General features: G+C 41.0%; 1 protein-coding gene across 4 annotated transcripts in view; it reads right to left on the reverse strand.

Moving 5' to 3' along the window:
* UTRN (utrophin) overlaps window positions 1-24290 on the reverse strand; it is a 383489-nt gene that overhangs the window by 345867 nt on the left and 13332 nt on the right. For 3 of the 4 annotated variants that reach the window (XM_026844327.1, XM_026844323.1, XM_026844324.1), the window contains exon 1: window positions 3222-3317. The exons of the other annotated variant lie outside the window; for it this stretch is intronic. In XM_026844327.1, the coding sequence (XP_026700128.1) occupies window positions 3222-3315 (94 nt within the window). In that variant the 5' untranslated portion in view covers window positions 3316-3317. Of the gene's footprint in view, window positions 1-3221; window positions 3318-24290 lie in introns of those variants that run through there. 4 annotated transcript variants of the gene reach the window in all.

A 24290-nucleotide genomic window follows, 5' to 3' on the forward strand; every position in this document is an offset into this window, starting at 1 on the left:
GGGGGGGGGCTGCACAACAATTAGCTCACACAATAAACTGTAAATTGATCTCTTTTGCATTTGTTAACAACTGTATGAAAAAATAAAATAATATGTAGTGGCATATTGCTAAAATGCTAACATAGATTATTCAGTTACTGCAGGGTGCTTTATTGGCTTCAAGAGCTGACATTTTATAGAAACAGTGCCACGGGGCAACCCCTTTCAGAAGGCTTCAGAGAAGTGGCATCTTTTTCTACCTCCTTCATATAGAGAAACTAGCCTCCCCTGAAACAGCAGGGTGACATCCATCTAGGTAATAAGGCAACTGAGTTAGAAAGAGAAATTAAAATAACCACATCAAATATTGCTAGAGTATGTATATAAAAGTATAAATACAAGATAGCCCAATAGTTTTCTTGGAACAGTTTCAGAAGTTTTCCTGGAAGAATATAAATTATCTCCCATGACATGGAACAGCAATGAAGAGAGCCCATTTGTTTGAACTGATGAATAAAGCACGAGATCTCTTCTGTTTTTTCTTTGCAGATAAAGGGCCAGCTTCAGTTCCAGTTAGGCACCATGCAGCCTACCAGTGCCACCCCAGTCCCAGCACCTATCACTGACTTGAGAGCTTAAAAGGTTATTAAAGATTAGACATTTATAAAAGAGGACATCCCACTAGACAAGCTAAATTATTTACTATGTTTTAGGGCATAAACCAATCTCTGACTCAACATGCTCATGTTGTTTAGGCTTCAGAGGACAGAAGTCTCATTCATTTTGGTTTCACCTAAAGTAATGCATTTACATCCACATACTTCATCAGAATTAAGCTTCAGCCTCCCTTCCTCCCACCTCCACCAATTCTCCCAACAAGAAGCTGGCCAATAAAACCAAAGCCACACCTCTGCCAACACTGCAACATTTACAGGCCAGTAACCATCCCCAAACCTTCTAGCCAGAGCTACACACAAGGTGTTTCCCAAACTTCTCAAAAATCTCCCTGTTATTTACATTCTGGAGTTTGCATGAAAAGCCAAGGAGGTGAAGAACAATTACACACACATACCCCTTCCAACTTCTCCACCCATTTTTTTCCTGATTGAATATTTCCAGGACTGCATCATCAAAAACTGTCCTCTCAGAGGCTTTTTCCCCCGCTTAGATTTAATTTCTTTTACCATATGTTTTTTTCTTGTTTTTCTCTTCCTCACCTCTTTTCAGATTTTTTTTTGCTCTCCTCTGTGCATTTCTAAAACAAGTCCTTCTAAGAAGTGTCTAAAGCCACAAGTCCCTTACAGCCTCCAAATACATAGTATTAAAAAAAGTGAGCCAATAACAGTGAGTTTAAGGCTGTCACTTTCCTAGAAGCAAATCTACAGTCCTACACTTTATGATGAGTTAGGAACATTATAATGCAAGGAATTTCCTGGGAAAAAAACTGCTGCTTGATCAAGAAAAATTATCATTTCCAGATACTAACCATGATATATATGCTTTTAAAAACAGAGAGCTTTCACAGGGAGTTAAACAGGCCTTAAGAAACAGCCACTAAGCACCCTCTCCTCAATCATAGAAAGCACCTGGGCAAGCAAGTAGCTGATTCTCAACCAGGAGATTTACACCTTAGCCTACCCCCAGTTAGAATAGGCGCCATCAGAGAACATCATCCATAGACACACAGACATCACCAAGTATTATTTGTGTACCCACAGTGGTACTTACAACCTGAAGGACTGAGACAGAAAACCTCAAATACATTCACACACACACACCCTCTTACACCATAGATGAACGTTTTAGGGTTTTGACAACTGCAGTGCTCATCACTTAATTGCATGGCTGGTTCTAGCACTTGTCCCAAGTTTATGCTCTTCTAGAAATACAATGATGAAAGAAAGGGAAAAAAAAATCTGATAAATAGTCCTAAAAAACCCACACCAATACACAGAGCCAGAACAAACATTTTCCCTCAATAATGGCCCAGATTAAAAACCAAGCAAACTGATTTTCTTCTAACTTTTCAAGAGTGATGGACTGTGGCTGTACCTCATTAGAAGGGTGAATACATGCAGATTTTGAAGAACGCCAGATCTCTTCAACCTGTAATTTAGTGAGCTCTCCTAGAGTCAGTTAAAAGCAACTCCACTCACATTAGTGAGTTTTCTTGAAATTTTCGACAGTTTTTAAACAGAGTTCAGACTGGGCCAAAGAGGAAAAGTTTCTGCTCTCAACTATACTGGCATACATCCAAATCCACCTCATTGTTCTAGAAGCAAACATACATGAGATCCCAGCTCATCATTTTATTCCAAAGTTAGTCATTACACGGCTATATCTTAAAAGGATTTTTGTTTCTCTTTTTAAAAACCCAGACTCTAGCTTTGTACCAAAAAACACATAAAAAAAGTCAAAGGGACCAAATTTTCTATTGATCAGCAGGTTCTGCATGCATGAAGTTCTGACACAAATTCACAAAACAAGCACCCCCCATTCGTCAATTACTGTATCTAAACAGCATATTCACAGATACTAGGAATCCTCAATTTGCCTTTTCCATGCCAATTGATATTATTTGGCCCTGGTCACAAAACAGCGGAATAGTCCATCCATGAAGTTTCAGTTGGGACAGGTAGGAATGGAGATCAGAAAGAAAAGGAAATAGAAATATCCCAAATTTCTCCTCCTCCAAAGCACCCCTCCTCAAAACATATTCTTTCCAAGTTACAGGAAATATTGCTCCCTGGAGATACCACCAAAGTGGGGAAAAAAAAGTGTGAGGGGTGAGGGTACTGCTATAAGTGTGTATATTCAAAAGTCCCAGAGACAGAACTGTAGATAATCAAAACACAATCAAACACTGAAATCACTGTAACTTAAGTTTAAGAAAATTGGAAGCATTGAGATTTTCAATCAGACAGAACAGCAATAAAATTTAAGCCATTAAAAAGTTATTACAGGTGAAAGGGAAGCCGTCAACACAAGCCCACAACAGCAAGAGGATCTTGTGGCTGAAGGTGTGACGCAGCCAGGGCTTGCACAGCACTTGCAATGGAGCAAACAGCCTTTCCCTGGACTGTTTCCTGCCATGCCTTCCACAACCTGCTCCCGTTAGGGTCAGCAAACTTGAACAAAGTTAAGAAAAGCAGCTTGCATCAGGTGTAGAAGATAAAAGGATCCGGATATGTAGGTCTGGTTTTATCTACAACAGCCTTTAAAAGAGGTAAGCACACACTCACCCAGTGGAGGGTAGCATGTCTGTCTGTCGGTATCCCGAGGAACGGCAACTTTGTACTTTTTCCACACAACCTTTTTGGCTGTTTGAACGCTCATGATCAAGCCCACTCTTTGAAAAACAGGAAAGTGAAGATGCAGAGGAAGTACACACTAGTTATTACCCGCGCAAGAACTGCATGCTGGGATTCGAGGGGGAGGGAGGCACTGGTTTTCCTCAGAGGGTTTGACATTCAGCCACGCAGTGACTGACAAAACCATTCAGGAAACAAACCTTTTAAAAGCCTGCACATAAAAAAGTAACAGACTTCAGGCTGAGGGTTTGTTTTTTTCTCTCTTTAAACACAGATATATATATACACTGTTTTGCTATTCCATATGAAAACAGATGGACACTCCAGCTTTCAAAACACCAGCAAGTCAAATTCTAGTTACAGAAAACAGGAAAGAAGGTGGCAATTTTCCTTTTCTCTTCAAATGAACCTCTCTGGTCAAATACCACACTCATTTGAAAAATCCTAAATATTTTTAGCATTTATTTCATGAGAAGGCTTGCAGTATTACCATAAGACTTTTTCCACATGTTGGATAGAACGTGAAACCAGAACAGCTCTGCAAGGTGATCATCCACATCTTACAATGGCATTTCAAAAGAGCACAAGAGAATTTTAACGGAAGATTTCAGCATAAAAAGGGACTTCTACAAATAAATTTCCACATCAAAAATTACAAACTGATTAGTTGTACCATTTCCACTGTGTAGTAATTCCAAACAAGACAGACCACAACCCAGTAAAGCAAGTGGTTAATAATGCAAGGCTATGATAGCATCAGAGTTATTTTACAAGTAATCCTTTAAACTGTGTTTACCATTGACACAAAAGGAGAAAAAAAAAATCAAGGTAAGATTTCTCTTTAAATTTTGTTGGGGACAGGAGTTGGTCTTACTTTGTTTTGTGGTTTTGGTGGGGTTTTTTTCCAATTTTAAGAATTTCTCAAAGTTGAAGCCTGAAAAATGCACACAGAAGGAGTTTTGTTTCTGTGACTAAAGACAACCATACATTCAAAGGGCTAAATCAGATGTATATCCAAACTTTTCTGTAGACCACACAAACAAGAGCAATGTGGAAAGGTAACCAAGTTTTAAAGCTAGGATTCCTATTTTTGAAACAAACAGTGATCTATTTCACCATAGCAAATACAAACTTTACTGGACTAAGCACATCACAAGCACAAAGGAAAGATACTTCCAACTCTACCAAGCATACAGTGACAATGAGCAACCAACCATGAACATACACTAGAAGTCTTACCAACAGCACCTTCTTTTCTTTGGGTCTTGACAAGACTGGTCTGCATTCCCAAAGAGTGCTCTCCTGTTGACCCAATACCTCATCTCACCTTGGTCCCTGCCACTACCAGATAAGGTCCATGCACAAATGAATTAAGTCTCCCCAGCAGACACTCACCAAGACTGAAGGATACATACAAGTTTCAGGAGTTAACTAGTTTGTTACAACACTTCTGGGTTTCACTCCTCAATGAAGAATGGATGTGTGGTCAGCAAGAGCAGTTAGACAAACACCAATCTCAGCCTCCATCAGTCTCCTGAACTTCAGCATGAAGATACTAAAAGGGCTGAGGGAAACCACTCATTCACCAGAGTTTCCAGAGGATCTCAGCTCTCAAGCTCTGCCTGCCATCAGCAACCACATTGCGTAAATTAGAGAAATCACTTTTATCTAACAGCAAGTTTTACATTGCAAAGGCAACATTTCAATAAGAATATACACTGAGAATATTTTTTAATTTAATAAAGGGGTATGTGTGTGTGTGTGTGTGTTTGGTTTGTTTTTAGCTTAACAGTTCATCTCTTGCCTAAATGGAGATGGAATTATTAATGTCAGTTTCAAGTCAAAAACCATCTGCAGAGAAGTTAACTTCAGGATGGCAAGAATATTTTTTTAAGCTACATTTTGAAGTGAAGCCTCTGCCAAAATCTGAAGTACTGGGCGTGAAATCCATGCATTAACCACGGGAGATGATAAGCAAGACAGAAATGGAAGCTTTCAGACAAAGTAATCTTTGAAGAAGGCAAAAGAGGATTTTTTACTTTTTTAAACAAATTCAAGAGTTCAACACACTAGCACACACTCTACCCATAAACCACTTCATTCATTAGAAGATGGTCTTATTCCTACTACTACTGAATTCAATAAGCCATTCATTTAGCAGCTCTCTGACTGGAGTATGTGCTCTCTTTTATTCACTCCGGTGTTGACAGCAGTAATCAAATTTTGTACATACCACTGGCTCTATTATGGTTCAAAAGCAGCTGGCTGGCTGCCTAGTCTTCTTATCATCATGTAAGATAAAAAGACCAGCCAAACAGACCAGCCAAAACTACAGTGGGTAGACAGTAAAGCCTAAGTAGAAGTCTAGTAAGTAGAAATCACGTGTTTTTATGCTTGCCCTTGTATTACAAAGCATGGTGAAGAACAAGGCTAGGCTTAACACATGACAAGCTTACTTTAACAGTTTTCAGAAGAACTGGAGCCTAGATGACAACTCAGTCCTTACAGAAGAGAAGGTCTGAATGCTATACTTCATACATGAAACACTACCCATCAATAGCTTGGTCCACTCAGCAGGGTACAGGAAACTACAGAAAAACCATAGAAATGGGAAAAAAACCCACCACACAGAGAACCGTATCTGTTCATTTGAAGATGAGCTCAAATGCTTCAGATCACTTCTCTATCACAGGCTCAGCATATATGACGACAGCACTAGGTTCAAAGAATATTAAAGTTCACAGAGGCAAACAACAGTGGGAGTGGAGGGCAACATCCTTTAATTATAAAAATCCCCTGTATGCAAGGCAGTTTGGAATCAGATTGGTTTCCATTTCTTCTTTGCCTTCTGGGAGCTTTCCAAGAGCCTTGAATGCCTTGACTCTTGAGAAGAGGAAACTGGCTTCTTTTTCACGGCCTCCCTCCTTCCAGCTTTGTTCCAAGCAGGGCCTGGTTAACCCTGCTCTGAACTTCCATTCTTCCAGACAGTTCTGCAAGAGAAAGGCTTATTTTATGGAGGAGGAAAAAAACAACCTATAGAATTTCTTATGGAAGCAGAACAAAGAGTTCTTCCTTCACCTTTCTTCTCCATCACACGAGAGCCAAGAGCCTTCTCCTTCCTAGAGGAGGATCCCAATTTTCTGCAGGGTTCCTGCGCTACCTCTTGAGGCCTACCCTTTATAACACTGCTATAGTGAGCTTCTGGTTAAGTGCTTCTCATGCTGTGGGACATTAACACCCCACAATGTTGTTGTGGTGAAATAAAACATCCTGAACAACATGACAGGACATTTTTTGGCTGGCTTGACAAACATGTTTTGAATTAGCAGACCACACAAGGCTTGCTTGACCAAGCAAAGAGGAGAGCTTAGAGGGCAATGCTAAGGAGAAGGATGCTGAAAAGGCAACAACAGACACTTAAAACAGAAAGTAATGTTTCAAGTGCCTGTTGCTTTTTGATGGAAATTGGTCATAAATTTAACCCTTACTTTCAAGGAAACCCACAGCAACAGGAACTTCAGATGTATAACAGTTTTTAGCACTTCTGTTAAAGCCTCCTTTCACACAGCAGGTTCATGTCAGCATAAAGTTTTCTCCCGAAAAGGAAATTAGCAGTACAGTAAATGCCCTTGCTACCATGGAACAGGTAGAAGAAATGATTCCTTTTTCTCTTGTATAGATACTGAAGGGAGTATTTTGAATGTAAATACTGAGAAAACCTGTGGAGCATATTATTTTTTCAAAAGTGTTGTTTACATTAGTCATACCTGTGAAACCCAGCCATGACATACAACAAAACACCCATTTCTAGCAGCCCAGAGGAGTGACAGCAGGCCCACTGGACATGTAGGAGCCTTCTCCATTTTGCTTCTCATTTAAGATGATGAGCATACCTTCTGAAGCAAGGCTCCTGCCCATTCATGGGCACCTTTATAAAGAAAATCACAATGACAGATGCACAGCTCAACACTTGTCTGCTTGAATGCTGGGGTGTAAATGTGCATTTCAGCAGGAGCCCCACGCTGAGCCCCAAGTGGCAGTATGCAAGCACAGGAGAGGGACCACCACTTTTGCCACCCTGGCCCCTCCAAGCAGCTATCCTGCTGGTTTACAGTTCTCAGTACCACTTGCCCTGGCAGCAGTCATTGCCCTGCTGCATTGGGACAAAATGGTGAGGCTGGGCTCAGCCCAGAAGCCAAGGGGCTGTGAGAGCTGCTGATGGGCAGCTCCACCCAGGACAGAGCACTGCCCTCAGCACACTCTGCAACGAAAGACACTGCCTCCAAAACACATCCCGCTCCACTGCCTTCCACGTGCCAGGATGCAATCCAAAACTTGGGAAGCAATAGCTTAGGCAAGCATATGAATAAAACCATTTACTTGTACCTCTTCCTGTCACTCAGTTTGTAAATGTCAGTTTACACCTCCAAGAACAGAAACATCTCAAAGCTTCCTTCTAAACTGCACAGGGATTTTTCCTTAGAAAGTGTCTTACCATACATTCTTTTCAAACTAGAAAATGTAGGTGACTGGAATGGGAGACCTACAGAATTTCATTGTTAATTGCAGTTATGTAGGTTGATTTTTTAGCACTCTTCTATAGTTATCCGTTCTGGCTTATGTCAGTTAAACATACTTCTGCTAACAAACTCTGCCTAGTGTACACACTGATAAAGAATAAGAACAGTCCCATCAACAGCAGAAGGACAAATCAAATCACTCCAAAGCCTGCATGTCAATATATCAAATACTCAGAGCCCCACCGAGTCAGCTCCTGCATGGAAGACGACTCTTCCTCCCTGTCCACCAGCTACAGCAGCAAAGTACTAACCATGTTCTAACTTTAGGTACCACAAAATAGGACAAACGGGGGGGGCTAAAAGCTCTAGATGCAACCCTTCTATCCACTCCCTATACCTATATATACACACACACATTATATATACACACTCTGAACACCAACAGACCTTACCAAACCACCAGGAGTAGCCAACACTCCCAGCTCTCCCCAGGCAGACCAAGCAGGACTGTGTGGAGGTGTTGGGGTTTGCCTCAGGCTGGGAAGAGGGGAAAGAGCCTGAACGGCAGCTCTGGAGCAAGCACACAGCCCTCTGCTTGCCAAAGCCTTCAGGACTTCACTGAGGACACCTCTACCAGCCACTGCTGCAACCACTGCCTTCATCCTGAAAACCGAAACTCATCTCCTACTGCTGGGGGAGAAGGAGGGGAGATAATCACAGCTGAATTTATCACAGGCACATTTCAACAGTGATGCAGTCAGACGAGGACCTGAAGCATTAGTGGTTAGCAGTGTCACCCACAACTGCAGATTCAAACGTCTAGAAGTTAGCTTTTCTTTTTTAGTGTCCTGCCATGACACATGGGCAACCAGAGAGCACCCTCTAAGACATTAACTCTTCAGCTGTACCATTTAGACCACATTATTTGTGTACTGCCACTGAGCTGTCACAAGTGTACATATTTATTGCCAGTCTTTTTTAAAGTAGCATTAAATTTTTCCCACCCAGACAATCTACTTCCCTTCCCATTTGCAACAATGTATTTTATTCATCCTTTTCCAAAGCAAAAAGCCACAGAGAGCAAAGAAAGGGACAGCATTGTGCATAGCTGCTCTGCGTTCTGAAGGAACTATTACCAAAGACCTTTGCACCTCCCGCAGTCTCTTTGCTGGGGATGAGGAGTTTTGCTCACCAGGAAAAAAGGATCTTCAGAGCCTGCATTAGGAGCTGCAAGTCTCCCCATTCCTTCCCTGAAGAGCAAGAGTACTGTAAAGAGCTCCCTAAGCTAAACAGGCTGTCTTTCCTAGCTCAGAAAGCTAAAAGTCAGAAAGAAACCATCAGAGCAGAGACACCCTAAAACTAAAAAAAAAAAAGTCTGCTCCCTATGGTTACATAGCTGGCCACAGGTGGCTCAGGGACAGCCTTCCTGCAAGGAGCTTCTTGTTCATTAGCACATTTGTGCTGACTGGAGTTAGACTTTTAAGAATAAATACGGCAATTACAGAGTTACATGTCCAACACAAACGCATCTCTAGTTAAACTCTCTACTCCCCAGAGGATAAACCTGTCTCCTGCCAAGGACCCAAGGCAAGCATCCCTCCTTCCAAAATAGCATTGCTAACCCAACCCAAAACATGCTTACTCAGCTCGGCAGAGGAAGGCTGTACTGGACCCAGCACAGCGATGCAGTGCAGTGCCCCAGGTGCACGGACCCAGCGCAGGATCCCAGCACAGCACTGTGGCCCAGTCTGATGAGGGTGGGAGCTGCACCACACTGTTCCTTCTCCTGCACAGTGCCAGAGCCATGCCTCAATGCTCTTCAAACTACAGAAATCCCATCTTAAAGTTACCTACTCTGCTGCCACAGTATGAGGCTTTACTTTCATGAAAGACCCCTTTACCAAAAAACACACCCAAAAACCCTCCACAAAACATATGCTTTAATTCAATCCTCTTTAAAGCCTCCAGCTAACTGCAGACTTGCAATATCTCTTGTTAATTTGTCCCAATAGTTAAATTGCACTCACTGCTAAAAGCTTACACACCAATTCACAACCTTTAGCCACTGATGTCCTTTTAACAGCTACAAATTGCAGATCACTGTGTGTTTGTTTAAGGTTGCCAAGACTGCAACAAGGCCAGAGAGCATATTTCAATAAATAATCCAATATCAGATGTTTTGTACTCTGCAAAGACTGTATTTAAAAAAAAAAAATCATTGCATCACAGTTGTCAGATACTAGAAGTGCATCATTAAAACTACTGCTAAAATTAGTGCCCTTCTTTCTCCCTCCCTTGCCAATTAGCATAGCAAGAAAAAGAGTAAAACCATGTTGTTTGTTAAATATTGAACCTACTGGAACCTGCAAAATAACTGATTATTAAACTAGTCTGAGGCTGAGGTCAATTTACAGAGGACTATCATGCAGCAGCTATGGCAACACAGAGCTACCAAGCTGCACTGCCAACTAACAATGGGAATCAGATAAGAACAAAGAGCAAAGCAACAAACAGCATCAACCTGCTTTCTTGGGGCCATGGAAGCAGAATTAAAGCTCTCAGAGGGAGGGCTCTTCAGTTCAGCACAGCATTTTTGTGTATCAAGGGACTAGGGAAGGAGAAGAGTGTAGAAAAGATTACATGGACAACTGAACCATGACCTACAGGGAGAAAAGAACCACACAACAATAAAAAGCCTCAAGCCTCTCTAAAAGTAGCCATACACACAAACACACATTCATAAGCAGACATCCAACAGCAGTGTAAAGATGATGCACTTTATTTGGGAAAGGATGTGCACCTATCTCAAGCAACCTGCCCGGGTTCCCAAGCAGAGGCTGGAGACCAGACCAGCCCACGTATCAGCTGAAGAGGTTAAGTAATAGTTGGGTTAGGGGGCACCTCACTCAGCTCCACACTAGCTAAGGAAAGCTCACACAAATCAGTGTGTACCATCAGCAGAGACATGGTGAAAAGAAGACTAGGCAGCAGCAAGCAGCTGAGGGGCAGTAACTGATTCAATTTTGCAAGCCAGCAAAAGGCTGCATGTTTATACCCTCACTTGTTTTCAAGACATTTTCAGCAAGCTTTCTGTGCATATCCTTTGCAGGCTTCTGCCAGGTCAAATGGAAAACACTGGGCTCAGTTATTTAAGCTCAAGTGTGCGGAGGAGTAATTACCAAAGCTCCGCTGGACAGAAGGATTGCATTCTTTTATTCTTCAAATGCCACCACCCACTAAGATATCATAATAAAACTCCCAAAAACCTTCTAAGCAAAGCCAGCATACACTGTGCAGAACTTGGCCTGCAATCACACAGTATCCCTCAAAAATTTCATCTGTACCTCTCAAAGTACTAAGGTACACTGATGAACTCTGCTACTGCTGCCACCACCAGCAAAGCTTTTGTCGTCATTGTAACCATGTGTTAGTTTAACTTAAATCTTATATCATGTGAAGGTTGAGATAGAGGCCAAAGGTACCATAAGTTCCGGGAAGTCTTCCTGTGCAAGACTGACCAGCAAATCACACACATTCCCAAGCTAGAAAAATGAAGCCCCAAAACACAATTCCTGTTTCACAATTACTATGATGCAACACATGCAGCCCAGTATTCCCACATAAATATGTAAATGATACAGATGTGTACTGGCTGATCTTACAGTAATCTGAGGGTTAAAAACAGATGTACACACTGTAACAACACTGGTCACCTCACTGAGGCATCACACCTTAAACTTGAAGTGTGAGCAGGCACAGTCTCATCCCTGGTCTGAACAGCAGCTTTTCTGCTATTTGTTCACCCCCACCACCCATTCTGTACTAAGCCATCTGACATTTACTGCAACAAACTTACAACAGGCTCAAGAAAATTTCACATTACTTTTACAAAAAAATTTTAAAGCCAAAGCCTTTAAATTCAAAAGGAAAAAAGCAAATTGTCTTATCCCTCTCATTTGAATAAACAATGACTGCTTTCATGTATTTTAAAAATATCTATATGGTTGAGTACACTCAGGATTATGAGTACATGAGTGTGTAAACATAAATAATTTAAATAAAAATTTTTACACCAAAGTAGATAGATTGAGATTCGGAAACACCACAAACCACTCTGTGTTCAGGACCCCCACTACATGCTGCATATGGGCTTTCATAACCCCACAATCTCCCTAGCACATGAAGCAAAGTGCTCCAAACGGCACACCACGTTTGCCAGTTTGTTCCTTACTTTGTCTTGTCTTTGCTACTACCCTACTCACTTTTGTTGCTGCTACCAAGAACTGAGTAGGTTTTCTCATAGGGTTATTTTCTTACTAACTTCTCATTCTCAAGGGGCAACAGGTTGCTACTAAAAAGCATGCCTCGTTTCTCTGCAGGCCTGTCAACACAGAAGGCAAAAGACACTAACTTCACAAAGCTAAAACCGAGTCAAGTAGCGGTAAGCTTGTTTAGAGGTGTAATTTTAGAAAAAAGTCTGTGTAGGTTTGTAAAACTCCAGTACAAATAAAGGAGAACAACAAAACTTATAAACAAGTCATATGGCAGTTGTAATTCAAACTCACACAGGTATGCAGCCCTCCGGGCTCTTTGTTACTCTGCCTTCAGCTTGCCCAAGATTTGAGCAGTTCTCAATACTACCTGTATTCAACCAGATGTTAGACTGTGTTCATTACCAATAATCTAAGTGTAGTATTCCTAGTTATACTGACATATAAACTCTTATTTATGCACAGTTCCCTCATCCTAACTGTACTAGTTTAAGATAGTTGTATGAGTAAAGCATTATAAAACTTCATTTCTGCTTTGCCTTTTTTTACTTTGTGCCATGATCATAAAATGAATCCTTTTTGTTTGTTTTCTTTTATCTGCTTGTAGGTGCTTTTGTTTGATTTTAAAAATCACTTTGAGCTCTGACACATTCCACTCCCTATAACAAAGTTTCTCACAAAAAAAAATCACTTTCTAATCACAAAAGTACTTCAACTCAGCCACAGAAAAAGTGTCAAATCCCCATTACGTATTACTTCCATAAACATGTTAGGGAAAAAAAGGGTATCCCCACAGTAAAGACCTTTACAGCTTCAATTGTGAGATAAGCAAGGCAGTTCAGGAGAATGGTGACAAGGTTCAGAAACAGAACTTTATACAGATGCAATGAAACTTTGCAATGTTACTTAACATAAAAAAAACCTATCTACCTTGGATAAAACTACTGAGTGTATGTAAGGCCCTGGAAAAAGTAGCTCTAGTGTACATGCAGCTAATGACCACAAAGTCAAGAAGTTGTATTACCCTGCAGTTTTTAGAAATCTACTTTGGCCCTAAATCATTTACATCCAACTAACTGCCCCCAGCCCTGATGTTTTCCACCACCTTCCTTCCCACTTGCTTCCACATACTCAATTATTCCTCCTGCAAACACAAACCCCTGTTAATAAAAAAAAAAAAAATCAGTTCTCAAAGCAAAATCACAAGACGGTTCATTCAGTCTTCTCACTCCCACATGATCATAAGGTGCTGTCACACTAACAACCTTGTACCTCCCATTCTACCATAATTAACTTCACCTTCCTCAACCTGTTCCACCCCTAGCTATACAGCTGTTAATCAGTTTTTTTGAGATTCCATCAGGAGGGCAAACATGAGGGGAGAGAACATTGTCACAATAAATCTAACTTACACGTGTCCCTACAATGGCATTTCAGCAGCCAGCTAGACCATGGCTTGTAACCACCCCTAACACAAGGTTTCTGGCTAAGCCCAGCTCAGCCACAGAAAGCTTTGCCAGCTGCATCTGACAAACAAGCCCAAAGAAGCACCCAGGGCCTGTCCCAGCTGTCACTGCCTCCCCTAAAAACTGGGTGGAATTGCTTCACCACACTTCATACTCTGTATTTCAGTATTTGGTAGAGGAGGACAGTACAAGGATGCGCGTCCAGCTGTAGACAGCAAGAACTCTGTGTCTACAACAGGAACAGCCAGAGGTTCTTTCCACCTCATGCCCTCAACAGCCAGCTTTGGCCAAAAACACCAAGGACACTCTAATGATGTAACTGATTTGCCATTTGTTTCCCTGCTTCAAAAAACCAGTCTCAACAACAGCCTACTTCCAAAGTAAAACCACTGCTCCAACCAGGAAGTCTGTGGGGAAGCCATGCTGGGGCAGCGGTAACAACAGGAAGGAATTCCTCACATCTCACTTCTGAGCTACAGCATGTGCCTGTGACCAATCCTACTGCCCACCTGTCCCCCCAAAGCCCAAGGATGGATCACAGATGCAGTGAGCGGATCACAGAGCTTATTTGTATGCACCCCCACCCCCATCTTTTGTTACAGACAAGAAAAGTAAAGAGATTTGTCATGATTTGGGAAGATACAAGGCATTGTCAGGTTCTGCTGCTGCTGCTGAGGAGCAGGAAGGTTCAAGCAGCAGCAGTAGTCCCAAGACCACACAGGGCTTGAGAGGTGGAAATGGAGAAGCTGAGCACTTGCAAACCAGCCCACTGCTTACATAAATTATACAGGGCTCCTACGGGAAACAGAACTTTCAGAGCTTCAGCCTGAAGGTAAAAAGGTCAAACTTTATTAGAAACCTTCATGGCTAATACCACTCTAAAAATAAGAAAGTTTCCATTTCATTTGCTTCAACTTGCTCTACCCTGGAAGTTACCATTCCAGCATGCTGGCAGTAGCCTATAATCAGAGCCAGCTGCAACAGGCTTTCTTCAATATCTGTAAAAAATTTAACAGATATTAAATTCCACTCTTTAGAGTGCTGTATCATCCTAGAAAAAGAAAAAAAAAAATCCAAGACACATATCAGGATAATGTTAGAAAGACTTGGTAAACATTGCAAGTACAAAATAGCCATCTCATCCACAGCAACTTCCAAGAAACGCAGCAGAAGTGTTTTAGTACTGTCAGCCTGAACAGAAGTTCTCCATGGTTATTTTGGAATAAGCCAAGTGTCTTTTAAACATAGCTCAGGTTAGAAAACATGCATTGCCAAGATCCTCTTCATCAAAAGATCTTCTAAACAGCATCACTGTAACATCTAAGTACCTTCCAAACAAGCACTGCAGAGAGTTTGGCCCTCTAGAGTCAGTCTCTCCTCCCTTTCTGGCACTGGAACAGAGCAAACAGAGAACGATAGACAAGGAAGGAGGGGGAGGGAGGGACCACTGCACATATACATCCCTTGTGTCTATATACAAAACCCATTAAAAAAGTGGAAGCTGGGCAGACTAGAACAACTGTGTGTTTCATGTTTGCTTTAACATGTTATTGCTAAACTTCTGACTAGGATTTATGAACAATGCATACAGGAAATGGAATAAAAAAATCACAACGCAATTATCTCTCGTCTAAAAAGCTGGGCACACAGTGATGAACTTACAACACAGTACAAACAGAAACCACATACATGATGCTTCATGGCTAAGTTTCGATTTCAACAAAGCCAAGCTCACAGGAGCAAGCCCAGTGCAGCCACCAGCAAAGAAGGGCACAAGCCTCCCCAGCTGGGTGGAGACCTCTTGCTGAGAGTGAAACCAAGATTTTCCAGCAAGTTCATAAAATCACCACTATCCCTACTCATTCAGTGGAGCAATTCAAAACACAACTTTAACACTAGCATACACAAGAAAGAAAATACACAAACAAGGAAGGAGACAGAAACATTCAGAAGGACAGGAAAATATAGCTAGAAATTTCCAAATTCAGACCCTGACCACCAGAAGAGGCATAGTATATCTTGGACCAAGCAGAAAAACAACTACCAGCTTTTCTCCAGCATAGTCAAAAGGAAGCAGCGAATCTACCTCCATCTTCAGGCATTGCATATATAAGAGAAACTGACAGATGTCAGAAAATGAAGACACTCATGAGAAACCTTGGGAATTAACCTTACCAAGCATGCAGAGCAGCTGAACTCATCCATAAATAGTTATGAGAAGTGTTTGAGATTGCTTTTCATTTGAGATATCAGAGCTGGCCAGGAAAGGAGGGTGGCTTGGGGGTGGAGAGGAAGCAGGAAAGAAGTGGCAACAAATATTATCCCACTGAGGTTGGATCTCTCAATTCCCTCATTTGTTTGCCTCAGATGCACTCCTTGTCTGTACCTATTTCATGAAGTCTCTGACCACATAAAGCTAGCATTCAGCAGCAAGAACATCCTTCATCTGCCACTTCTCTTCTGAACCTCTTTCCCACCTTCTGAGCCTTTTTCTGGATGACTCAGGGTTAACCTTTAGCTCAGTTGTTATGGCACTGCTTTTTAAAAAAAGTGAATAAGCAAGAATACATATTCTTCACATGGCATTCTTTCATTCTGGAGGAAAATATTCCTGTCACAACCTAGAGAACTATTCAAGTCCGAAGGTGAATCCTCAGGGGAAAGAAAAAACTAATTTTAAAAAAATCAAAGGAACTTAGAGCCGTGTACACCAATTCTTATACCAAATTTCAGATGGTTTAAAAAAAAAAAAAAAAGTTACCATGTTTCTATTAATTGTTGTCATTTAAGGTTTTTCAAAAGTCATATATCCTATATCCCCAATGCCCAGAAGCCCCATGCACTGTCTGGATGTGCCCAGGAGGTAAATCCATCTGCTAAGAGTGGTCCAGCCATGTCAGTGATGCACTCCTGAGCATGCACCTATGCACTTGTTGCTGGCTGCCTCCAAGTCACCTTTGATAGCTGAGAACAACTCAGGCTGGAGGTGGAAAAGCTCCCTCTGTCACCAGCTAGTATGTGTGGGGTGGGGATCACGACAGGTTGCAGGAACTCCCACCCCAGCACGTGATGGAAGGACAGACACATACTTTAGTATGAACTGAGGATTTACCATCCTCCCAAGCAACCAGGTGGAAATACCTCATTAAAGACAGACTTCTAAATCTCAGATCCACAGACCACTGTATAACTATTCTCAGCTTGAAAGGGCTGCAAAATTTCTCAGGAATTTCATCATTTCCAAATAGAAGTCCCAGAAGAGAAAATATATATGTAGGTATATGTGTGTGTGTATATATACACAGACATATACATCTACACATACCTCTGTCTCTCATCTTTAAACATACACAACAAAGATGACAAAAACTCAACCCCACTGTATCTTGTTCCATCACTTAAAAACCACACTGCCTTATTTTGTGACTGTGCTTTTATACATCAGGAAGAAACATTCAAGCTAAAGGTGCATAATTACATTTCTATTTACTTTACCATTCATTTTATGAGGGGGAGGGGTAGGAACAGGAGCATTTTTAAAATATGTCATTCCCTGAGGGCTGAAACTCATGAAACTTTTTCCAGAAACAGTCTTTTCTTCCCTGGAACTCTCTCATCTCCATTCTCCTTACAATAACTTCAATGGGTACAACCCATCACCTTGCTTATCCCAGACTAACATATGTAGCATTTGGTATTTTATTTGAGCCATTTCTGCCACTTTGAGAGAAAGGCAACAAGATTTCTACTAAGGCAGTCACAGGTGACATCTACCTACCCAGTTATATAGCAAAAAACAAGATATAGGAACATACTAATCTTTGAAAGCTCTACCTTATTGCAATTTTGAAGGCATTAGTCCAAATCTGCAGTAAGAAAACAAAGAAAGGATCAGGAAGTCAGGGTAAATTGCTTTGTTTGTTTTCTTTTACGATTTGTTTGTTTTCTTGAAGAAGGCTAGGCTATAGTGCTAAAGATCAAGGCTGATCTTCCTGGATGTTCTTGATATTTCCCCTAACAAAGACACAGATCTGAGTTATAGATAACCTGAACATCACATGCATCTGTCAAGTCCAAGGTCTGTGACAATCAGTCGTGCAGAAAAGCGGCAAAGACACCACCAATTTTACAGTTTTCTCTTCTGATTACAAGAGAAGGAAAAAACCCACTGTTGTGCAGCGTAAACAGGCCTCAACTGCAGAGAAAACTCCTTTAAAAAAAAATAATAATAGCTACCATTGTGATATGGTGACCCAAAATTATAATTATAGCATAAAGAGGTCTTTAGCACTTCTAATTTTAGCATCCTAAAGAACATCCTCCTCCCTTAACAGGATAAAAAAGCCCTGTTTGATAAGGCATGTTCTCATGTTAGGCTGCATAGGTTAAAAAACTTAATTCAGAAAACTGTTAAACCTTTGAAATACACAGGGTCATCCACTGAAGGAACCCAAGACCCAGCACTCAGACTGGTAACAGAAGAGATGCACTACTGCATGCAGTCTGTTCTACTGACAGATTGCACCCAACTGAAATAAGGAGGGTTTTAAAGTGATTCAGTGGTCCAAAAAATTCCACCAACTGGGAAACAAGTTCAGGAAAACTAAACACATGGAAAATTACAGCAGTTTTTCTCTCCCACCATCTCTCAGCAGAAATAACTGAGAAATAACAAGGTGGTGGAAAGGACAAATTAGTAGAAGGATGGAAGAACACCACACATTTAATGGGGAAAAAAAAACCAAAACAACACTAGCCATACTAAAATTCAGTACCCAGATTAGATTTAACTATGAAAATCAAGACAATTCTTAAATAATGAAGTGGATCCAAATTTTAAACAAACTACAAACACACAGCTTCTATCAGTTCCATCAGCCGACACCTGCTAGACACAACTGCTTACTAAACACTTTGTACATTATTTGTAGAAACTGCCTTTCTTTTTTACAGCCATTGTGCTTTTATATCAAGTTGGAAGAGGCTTCTAAGGCATTCCAAGCATTTCCACCTACTCCACTTGTTATGCATCAATGCTGATCCTTGTGGGCTAGGAAGCTTGCTAAGAAGTCATCTCTCCAGATTAAATTTTAACAGACCATGTTACATTTGCATTGGTCTGGTTAATGAAGAAATGACTGACAGAGGGTATAATATCCTGTCATGAATTTTAATTGCCTATAGATCATTAAGCTTAGCCCTACCTTCCCACCTGAAATGATCCACACAGATAATTTCTCCCTCAACCTTACATAGCACAGCTGGCATTTCATGGAGCCTACTGCTGTGCCCATGAACATGCCATGTATCCTACAGTGGGTGAAGTGGAACAGTGGGTCCAGTGTGACCCACACACAGAGAAGCCAAGGTGGGTGCTAAGCTGGAATTACTCTGCCCTTACTCAACTGAAGAATTCCACCTGGCAACACCACGGCCACTGTAAATCAAGTTATTTCTAGCAGCCAGCCCTGTTCTGACTTTTACAATCTCCATCGCTCTTCTAGATTTGTCAAACTCTGTTCTTCAAAGTGAATTATTTTTCATCCCTGACGCAGGCCCCCCCCTCTGCCTGGGCAGGTTGCCACGGGAGAACAAGACCATTCTGAAAGTCAACTCAGAGAAATTAAGGAAAAAAGCGAGCATTCTTTGAATCTCTCCATGAAACGAAGAATTTCACTTCAACTGGAAAGTGAGAACCTTTCTTTCTACATCACACTGATGCAAATAATAATAATAAGTAAATTAATAAAAACAGTAATAGCTCTACAGAGATCTGGCCAGGCTGGAGCAATGGGCTGAGGCCAACTGGAGAAGTTTCAATAAGGCCAAATGCCAGGGGCTGCCCCTGGGCCACAACAAGCCCCAGCAGTGCTACAGGCTTGGGGAGGAGTGGCTGGAGAGCTGCCAGTCAGAGAGGGACCTGGGGGTGTGATTGACAGCCGGCTGAACAGGAGCCAGCAGTGTGTCCAGGGGGCCAAGAAGGCCAATGACATCCTGGCTTGTCAGCAATAGCGTGGCCAGCAGGGACAGGGAAGGGATCTGACCCCTGTCCTCAGCACTGGTGAGGCCGCACCTCGATTCCTGTGTTCAGTTTTGGGCCCCTCACTACAAAAAGGACATTGAATGACTCGAGCGTGTCCAGAGAAGGGCAACGGAGCTGGTGCAGGGTCTGGAGCACAGGTCGTACGGGGAGCGGCTGAGGGAACTGGGGGTGTTTAGTCTGGAGAAGAGGAGGCTGAGGGGAGACCTCATCACCCTCTACAGCTCCCTGAAAGGAGGTTGCAGAGAGCTGGGGATGAGTCTCTTCAACTGAGTAATCAGCGACAGGACAAGAGCAAATGGCCTAAAGTTGTGGCAGAGAAGGTATAGACTCGATATTAAGAAGCATTTATTTACAGAATGGGTTGTTAGGCATTGGAATGGGCTGCCCAGGGAGGTGGTAGAGTCCCCATCCCTGGAGGTGTTCAAGAGTTGGGTTGACATAGCGCTGAGGGATATGGTGTAGTTGGGAACTGTCAATGTTAGGTTAATGGTTGGACTGGGTGATCTTCAAGGTCTTTTTCGACCTAGATGATTCTGTAAAATAACAAAACTGTTGGTCTGTTCTGAGTTAAAGATGAGGTCAACTTACAATTTATGAAAAACCTTTATTAAGGTCTACAAAATACAACTAATCAAATTTCAGTGAAACGTAGATATCCATTGGAAGAAGTACAAAGCTTTTACCCTGTATAAGCAGGGGTTTTTTTGAATAAAGGTCTGATCGAATAAATGACAATTCATAACACAAAGATGTCTTCGTAGAATCACACATTTCCAGATTCAACTGTCAACATCCTTATTCAGCATATTTTATATGTTGGGGGTTTTTTTAATACACACTTTTGCAAAGAAGCCACTAGCTTTACATGGAGCAGATTGCAAAATTCTGAAAGATTTTCTGCCAAACCTCTCCTACACTACGGTGTTAATTTACCATATAAATATTCAAAGATATTCTTGAGTAACTGCCATAAGGGAACACTCTCTTCCATAGCTACACCACCACATCTGTGCTTAGCTCAATGCACTAACACTCTGCCCTAGGGTAGAAATGCAAGGTCAGGTTCTACAAATTTGAGAATGGGACAAAGTTCCAGTAAGATGGAAAAAAAAAAAATAAAATCAAAAAAAAAAGCAAGTTATGTTAGTCACCCCAGTGTCCTGGTTCAGCTAGGATAGGGTTGTTTCCCCAGCAGAGAGGGGGAAGGGATCTCCAGCCGAGTTATGCATACCATACCGAGTCAGGTCCGGCAGGGCCGTGAAGTTTTTTTCTTTTGTGGCTTTTGTCACGGGGAGCACAGGGCTGTCGGTAACCATTGCAGTATTTCTCTGTATATCTTTTGTCTTGTTCACTGTTATTGCTGTTTGTTATGATTGCTACTGTTGTTGTTCAAATTGTTATTTATCACACTGTTGTATTAAATTTCTTCTTATTTTAACCCAGGGTTTGTGCCTCACTTGCAGCCTGTCCGGCTGCGGGTGGAGGAGGGGCAGCGGCAACGTGGTCTCTGGTTCTGGCAGGGCTTAAACCAACACACCCAGGACACTTTTATCCCTTGTTATTTAGCTGCCTAGAATAAAGCAAGAACCCCGAAGTTTTCCTTGCAGATGAATCATAAAGCTCCCTTTGGCTACTGCTTCCACATTTTTTACCCAACAATCCAAAGACAGACCTGAAAAAAAATTATGTCAGGGTGAGTTTCAATATGAATATTTGCAAGGGGACAGATGGAAAGGCAACCACTCTATACTTCAAGAATCTCTCAGATACTGACAAAAATACCAGAAGACCATAAAAAGAGATTATGACAAGACATCACAGCTAAGAAGGGAAAATAAACAAAGCTAAAGATAGTCATTCACATCTTTCACAGCTGATGACCAGGTCATGCACTATACACACACATCAGCTCAAAGTTAAATTACATTTGGGAACGGACAGGCTTGTTTTACACTAAACACATAGAGTCTGGGAGATGGGAGTAAGCATGAAGTAAAAAAAATGTAAGATCAGATGCCATTTTGTTCACGTTTTTCATCCATTGTCAACAGGGAAATCTTTCTCACATTAGAGATTAAAAAACAAGGAACTTGAGGTCAAGGTGATATTTTGCACCATTATTTTACCTAGCTTTACATTCAATAAATATATTTTCCTTGAGGATGTAATTTTAAAATTAGCCTCTCTTGCATATATATTTTTACCTGAATAGGAACTTAAAATAAATAATCTATTCCAAAATTAAGTATGTGGTTATTCGTATTTAATTTAATTGTTTATTCTACAGAGGAAATTTGAAACAGGACTTCAAGAAATTAGTTGAAGCTGAGAGGACTAACTAGTTCCACTTATTATGAAAAAAGACAAATTATAATAATTGGATCAGCTCTTGCTAAATTTTTAGCAAAGAAAAATCCACTTACCACCCTTCATTACTGAGATATAATTAAACCTGCTTGCTCTTACTTTTCAAAAATGGTAGAACAGGAGGTTACTTATTTATGCTACCAATATTTAAATAAACAGCAAATGATTGTCATGAGCTGGATGACTCTGGAAGATGTGACCTAGCTGACCCACCCACTCCTCAGCTGTACTCTAGTCATTTTAAGTCCTGAAGAAGGGGGCAGAAAAAATGGCTAAAGACCGTTAAGGAAAGAATTCTATATATAATAATAAATTTACCCTGCCCCCCTAAATATAGTCAAAGGATACCTTAATTAAAAATAGTTATTTAACCAGAAGTTCTCCTTTGTTCCTGTTTCATCCACTAATTGAATACAATTGTCTAAAAATAAGTCTGAAAAACAGGTTTTATAACTCTTATCTATGTCTACCTTACACAGAAGGGGCACACCGTATATCATACACTAATTCTCACCACTGAAATTGGATTTTACAATTTGCCAGATTTTCAAAAAATATTTTCATGATACCTTGCAGAATCCAAACTGTAGCAGAATTCAATTTATTCATTCAAAAAAGGAGAAGAATAAAAAGAAAGGAAAAAATGTATTCTCTATTAAGTATACTACAATACAGATACAAAGCAGATAGAAAGACAAGTCCCTCACAATTCACACACATTATTTTTCCCCTACTTAAAGCACACTGCATACCAGATAACAGATCCAGGTCAAAATCCATCCCAACAGCCACAGATTCTCAGCAAGATCAAACATAATTAATTCAATTGCTTTTTAAAGACTTCCAGTAACATTAGTTATCATAATTACAACTCATCTACTCTGTCAGCTGATAACCTTTTGGCTCTGCTAAATTCGGGAAAGCCAAGAATGTATTATTGCCTTTACTTCATTGTACTGTAGATGAGACTTAGGCCCCAAATGTCTACAGGCTCTTTACATTTTTCTGGCAGCACAAGGGGTTCTTAATAGGATAGCGAGTTAAGGTCCTTTCTGAATGCTGAAATATTATGAAAGGAGCCTTACTGCCAATGAGAATACCAGGCACACATAATATCTTGTGAGGAACAAAAACCCTTTTTCTGCCTTCTGTCTTCAAATCACTAGGAGAAAAACAATTGTGTGCATTTTGGTATAAAGGGAAGAAAGTGTCAATTTAGTGCACATAAGGACCCAAAACCATAAGACAAAACTTTTCAAATGACAGGAAACAAGTATAGTTAGCATTTATTTCACAATTTCTCTCCTCCTTTCCATACCCACAGAAATTATGCAAAGTACTTTCATAATCAGATTGCACTAGTCCTAGGCCATATAAATTTTTGTTTCAGACAACCACTATAGTACATTAGTAGCATCTTCAAACAGTGCAGTACATCAGAACTCATGTTCTTTAACCCCTTCCTTCTTTCCCCAGGCAGCAAAATGGAGTTCAACTGAACTCATGTAGTTTTATATGAGGACATAGGTATAAGTTAAAGACAGAGAGTGCAGGGTCAAAATATGAAGCTGTAACAAAAGGTGGTGAGAAATAGTGTGGAAAAATAAATCAATCTGCAAGACGTTTCTAAGCAGTCTTCATTTCTCTTAGTCAATTTATCTTAACATTATATAGACACAGTCCATTTTCACCACCTGGCTAATGGTATCTGCTCCATCCCGGCTCCCCGTACCCAACAGCAGCAGAGCAGTGCTATGGAGGAAAGGACACATCAGGGCTTCCAAAGCGGCAATTGGCAGCAAATTCCTAGCTTTCATTCTTCTGTCCAAATCACCCTAGAACAAAAACTTCCACACAAGTACACCACCCAATGTGAATTGTTTTTTCCTAGCCAGCTCCAATGGTGAGATTTGCAGCGGATCCTATTTTCTCCAAAGGCTGTCCAGCAGATTTGGACTAGTTCAGAGAGGACTTCACTGTCAGCCACAGACTTAATCCTGAAACTAGACAGACCTGAACTAAATCCTGTAAGGATGAATACAACAGCCCAAAACCTCTTAACATCATATTGGAAAGAGACGGTAAAACCAAATTTGATATGGATTAAGAAAGGCCAGGATTTCTGGGACCCTTCACTGCTTCCACGCCAGTTTTCTCAGTGCTAAAGGCACCCTGCCCATTTAATAGACAAAGAAACCACTACATCGCAAGTGACATTTTGCCCAGGACACCAAAAATGCACTGGCATTGAATTATGTTCTCTATTCATAAAGCCACAAATACGGGATCCACCAGGTATTACATGCTCCTCTTCCTCTGCTACCCCAGTTTCT

The sequence above is a fragment of the Athene cunicularia genome (assembly GCF_003259725.1).
Source record: "Athene cunicularia isolate RWA chromosome 3 unlocalized genomic scaffold, athCun1 chr3_part1, whole genome shotgun sequence".
NCBI lineage: Eukaryota > Metazoa > Chordata > Aves > Strigiformes > Strigidae > Athene > Athene cunicularia.